Source organism: Macaca nemestrina, chromosome 4, assembly GCF_043159975.1.
Source record: "Macaca nemestrina isolate mMacNem1 chromosome 4, mMacNem.hap1, whole genome shotgun sequence".
Taxonomy (NCBI): Eukaryota; Metazoa; Chordata; class Mammalia; order Primates; family Cercopithecidae; genus Macaca; species Macaca nemestrina.
Window position 1 is genome coordinate 113,377,197 of NC_092128.1, and position 4,713 is coordinate 113,381,909.

Consider the following 4,713-nt stretch of genomic DNA (forward strand, 5'->3'; position numbering starts at 1 on the left):
ATTCAATTTCTAACACTAAACATACACCACTCTACACTAAATTGGAAGCAAATCACAGCCTTTCTGCTAGGAAATGTATTCTGACTTAGCAAAACAATCTCTCCCCAGAGAACCACCCCCATACACTTAATTTTGCATTCATTTCAGGGTGTTCATGAATGCCAATAACCAAATTCCACCCCCTCAACAAACAGTGTGGCTGTAAACTGAGATTCTCTTCTCAACAAATAGGACATCTGGCATGGTAGAAAGAGATCAGACTGTGGCTAGAAACATCAAGTTTTAATACCAGCTCTTACACTTAGCATGAGTTAATATTTAAGCTCCAGGGCTCAAATTCCAAATTTTTTAATGTGGTGAATACATATCAACTTTGCTAGTTTTGCTTTATTGAAAACTGATAAAGTAGTGCAATGTAGCCACAGAAGTGTATTTTTAACTACAACCTGTGTCATGCAATTGGCATGGAATATTCTGTCACCATCTCATGAAAGTGAGGTAATGCAGTTGCCACTTGCAAATGAAACATGAAAATAGTATTCATTGTTCAAATACTTACAATATGGGGGCTTTTTGTATTTAAAAATAAAATTGGAATTTTTAAAATCTTTTACATAATCCTTTTTCAATTCATTCAAATTAGTATTTTTACCTTAAGTGTCCTGGGTTTATCTTTTTTTTTTTTTTTTTTTTTGAGACGGAGTCTCACGCTGTTGCCCAGGCTGGAGTGCAGTGGCGCGATCTCGGCTCACTGCAAGCTCCGCCTCCCGGGTTCCCGCCATTCTCCTGCCTCAGCCTCCCGAGTAGCTGGGACTACAGGCGCCCGCCACCGCGCCCGGCTAATTTTTTGTATTTTTAGTAGAGACGGGGTTTCACTGTGGTCTCGATCTCCTGACCTTGTGATCCGCCCGCCTCGGCCTCCCAAAGTGCTGGGATTACAGGCTTGAGCCACCGTGCCCGGCCCTGGGTTTATCTTATAGTAGTAAGATTGTTGGCTTTCTTTTCACAAAGGTCTACCAATGGGTTCATGGCACTCAAATAACCATAATTCACTTTTTCATTTCTTCTGTATTATGTACTTTTTGTAAAAATACCTATCAGACTGCACCTGACATACAACAATCAAGTAAGATTTTCATTAATAGTTATTAACTTTAGAATCACCATATAAAGCAATACAATGAAAAACAGGCTTGAGGTTTCTCCAGATATTTAATGCAAGATGCAATGTAGCCATATTCCATGAAACGTGGTTAGCAGTAGGGAAGTTGTAGCCCTACTGAATCAAACAAAGTATTACAATACAGCTGAAAGCTTTATATAGATATATTTCTGTTCTTAATTGCACTAATGCAGACAATTTGATAGATAAGCTTGTCTCTTGTGCTTTTTCTACTTTGGGAGGTTATATACTTTAGATGCCACACAAAAGAAACTCTACTGGTTTAAGAGTTATAAGTTTTACTTTTACTATAGACCTTTTTCCCCCCCAGTTTAGATGGGAAGACCCAGCCTTTGGTATAAATAACTTACTTCCACGACAATATTTAAAGGGTATCTTTAGTGTTCACTGTCAGTTGTGTAGTCTTTTGGTAAGGGGGTGGCTAAAGCCTCTTTACTCTCAGTAAGTGCTCTGGGCTGATGGATAAACACACTAAATTTAACACCCTGGTTGTTTGCAGCTCTGACAAAACCACTATTAGCAGTCATTGTGATGGCTTTTAGGGTGTCTCCTGTCCCAAAAATTGTTAATGAGCGGCTATTAATTTTCGAACTGGCCACTAGTCTCAAGGCACGCTCAGAAGGTTGGTCTGATACCACATTAATTCGCTTAATTAACATAGTGGCCCTCTCTCTCTCCCCAGGTCCTCCTAAGGTATCTAAAATAGACTGAAAGTCCTTGACAGCAGATTCACAAGCAAACAACTCCTTGTCCTTCATAAAGGCCTCCAGCTGAGGTAGAACCTGCTCTTTCCTCTCTTGCTCTGCTTGTTCTGTGAGCACTTTTTCTTTGAAAATAAAGTGGCAGCCTCCATAGCTGAGGGCAGATACATATGTAATTAAAGTAGTAATGTCCAGATTTACTCTTCTGCACACATCGACCTTAATTTCTGTTGGAAACGCAACACTTGCTAGTATATTTTCTCGGTCAACTCTGGTCACCTGCAAAAGTTCAGGGCCCTCATCATCTGATTCACTCTCACTCGGTTGGAGCTCTTCAGGGTGATCTAACAGAGCGTTGACTGCTACTATGTCTCCTCTCACAGATATGCCCATTTCTTTCAGCTTCTCTGCCATGGGGCTGGAGACACTGTTGTAAAACGCAAAGATGATGTGAGGGTTGCTATACTGCACTGGCTGCTGGTGACTGGCCTGGAGGAAGTCTTCAGCCTGCTCAATGATGCTTTTGTCACCATATTGGCCCCTGCCCAGCCAGATGTTATGAAGAGCTTCAGCCTTCCGGCCAATGGCTTTCACCCAAGTATGACCACCATTTGCAACTACATCTACCACAAGGGTTTGCTTTTCTCCAAAGGTATCTGTATAACCAAAGACATGAAGAACACTAACAACTTCTTCCAGGTTTTCTGCTGATTCCACAATGGCTCTCAGGTGTGTTAGGTTAGTGCTTTGTAAATGAGATTCTTTAATAGCTACTTTCCCAGCTTCTACTTTCTGTAAGAATTTTAATTCTGCCTTCAATTTGCTGCACAGCTTTGCACCACCTTCTATGCCACCTTTTCTTGATCTAGAAAGTGATTCTGCTCTCTTGATCAGTTCCTTGGCTATGGCGATTCGTTCACAGAGCATGGAATGTGCAGACATGCTGTCAGCATTATTCCTTTCCTAGGGAAAGAAACAAGGCAAATTTGAGTAGTCTCCTAAAATTATGACAATCGATTCTTCACTGGTGATTAAAAACTTCAATCTAGCAACACAGCTTATGGAAGCTGAGTCTATGAACCTGGGCTTGTGTATGTCTCATTTTGGAGTGGCTCCTTCCTCTGATAGCTAAGGGAAGGATGGCAGCTACACTTCTGAACTCTTTAGGTATGTCTGACCTAAGACCTTCATTTCTTCAGCTTGAAAGCCATGGGGACACGGCATGGTCCTAGGTTAGGATACAATGCAAGAGTTCGGCAATCTGCTATATAAATAATTCCCTTATGTCTATCAGCGGCCTGTTTAACTGCTGATAAATTTTAATCAAAGGCTTGGACAGTCAAGACAAAAATGCTGAAAACAAAAATACACACAGACTGGCTAGTTAGCAAACTGTCCAAAGCAAGTGTCTGTCCTAAACTGAGCACCTCAGCCTCCCTAACCTTTTCCTCCTTCCTGAGTTGGTCTCCTTCAACCGGTTGCCTCATGATTTCCGCCCAAGGCTCGGGGTACTTACGCCAAAAAAAAAAAAATCAACACTGCCTCATTTCTGCATTTGACGTCAACCCAGACTATTTTAAAAGATGGAAGAAGACCACCAATTTGCGCGCCACTCCCACTTCGAAAGAAAACCCGAAGATGAAACTAAACTCCGAGGCTGCACCCCGTGGCGGCCGTGCAGGCGGCCACAGCGCAGGTCGCCGGGTGGGCGGGCCACAGGCCGGCGGGGCCTTCTCGGTGGGCTGCGGGGCCCTCGGCCCTGCCCGGCCACCTGCACAGCCGGGCCCTGCCAGGAGGGGCCGGGGCCGAAAAGCCCCCACCGCTAGCGCCGCGGCTCAGGAGCGAGGCGCTGAGAGCGCGCGGCCGACCCCCTTCCCGCCGGGTCGGCCCTGCCCAGCCCCCTCTGGCCTCAGAAGGGGCGCCCAGCTCCCAGCCTCCCCGCCTCGCTCCCCGGCTCCTCACCGGCAGCGCCAGAACCGCGAGCGCGAGCACGCAAGCGCGTGCAGGCAGAGGCCAGGACCCGCCAGGAAATCTCAACCGGGTAGCCCCCACCCCGCTCGAACGCCGAGGCGGCTCCACCCGCGCGAGCCCCGCCGCCTCGGGCGCCTCCTGCGTCACGTGGTTCCGGGCCGGGTGACGCCAAACCTGCGATTCCCAAGCGGCAGCGCGGCCTCCCGAGCCGGGTTGACGCCGGCGCGGCGGCCATGTTTGTTGAGGGCACCTGGCTTCTCCCGCTTGCGCCGCCGAGTGAGCCTGGAAGCGCGCACCCACCTGGCTCCAGGAAGGAAAAGGGACCGAGCTCGCGTGCTGGGCCTCACTCCCAATGGGGGCGTCGGCCACTCCATCGCAACCGGGTCCTAGGCATTTTGGGGGCTCATTTTAACAGAAGAAACACGCTGGAGAAGCTTGTTAGAGGTGACAGCTGAGAAGTACTGCTGCTGGGGCTTCTGCCTCCAAACCAAAGTACTTTCCACTGCATTGTTCTGGGCCCTCCATAGAAGATGTGCTGTCCTTCTGAAGAGAAAAAATGATTGCATGGCTTCTGCATATTAGCATATTAGCCTAGTAGAGTGTCCAGAGTCACCCAGAAAGATTAGGGCTGTAAGAAAGTAAAGCTAATTTAAAATATTAAAGAGGACTTCCAGTTATAATTAATCCTGTGTATCCTGCTCCTTCTCCAAACCTTAAATAACGGTAAAGCAATGACAAAGGGAACAAACCCACAAAGGCAAAAAGAACGAGAAGAGATGACCGCAGACCGGTTATACCAACACATTTTTGGAGGACAAGAGCAGTAACTTATTCCTTACAGCGTGGCAGACATTGTTC

The 4,713-nt window shown here is 46.7% G+C and overlaps 1 protein-coding gene across 3 annotated transcripts; it reads right to left on the reverse strand.

Moving 5' to 3' along the window:
• Positions 1-1,193: 1,193 nt before the first annotated feature.
• On the reverse strand, positions 1,194-4,003 carry C4H7orf25 (chromosome 4 C7orf25 homolog). Of its 3 annotated transcripts, none has more exons than XM_011762387.3 (2): positions 3,847-4,003; positions 1,194-2,847 (listed from the first exon to the last, which is right to left on the reverse strand). In XM_011762387.3, the coding sequence occupies exon 2, from the start codon at positions 2,824-2,826 to the stop codon at positions 1,561-1,563; it is 1,266 nt and encodes a 421-aa protein (XP_011760689.1). In that variant the 5' UTR covers positions 2,827-2,847; positions 3,847-4,003; the 3' UTR covers positions 1,194-1,560. The 3 variants fall into 3 exon arrangements, with proteins under 3 accessions (XP_011760689.1, XP_011760688.1, XP_011760687.1); XM_011762386.2 differs by lacking the exon at positions 3,847-4,003 and adding an exon at positions 3,401-3,816; XM_011762385.3 differs by lacking the exon at positions 3,847-4,003 and adding an exon at positions 3,327-3,816.
• Positions 4,004-4,713: the final 710 nt, after the last annotated feature.

What these genes read in the sequence shown, in the direction of transcription:
- C4H7orf25 (XM_011762385.3), bottom strand. Translation starts at nt 3,371, where the DNA reads ATGAGGCAACCGGTTGAAGGAGACCAACTCAGGAAGGAGGAAAAG. An exon ending in AACTCAGGAAGGAGGAAAAG is followed by an intron (nt 2,848 to 3,326) that starts GTTAGGGAGGCT and finishes TTCTTTCCCTAG; the next exon opens with GAAAGGAATAATGCTGACAG.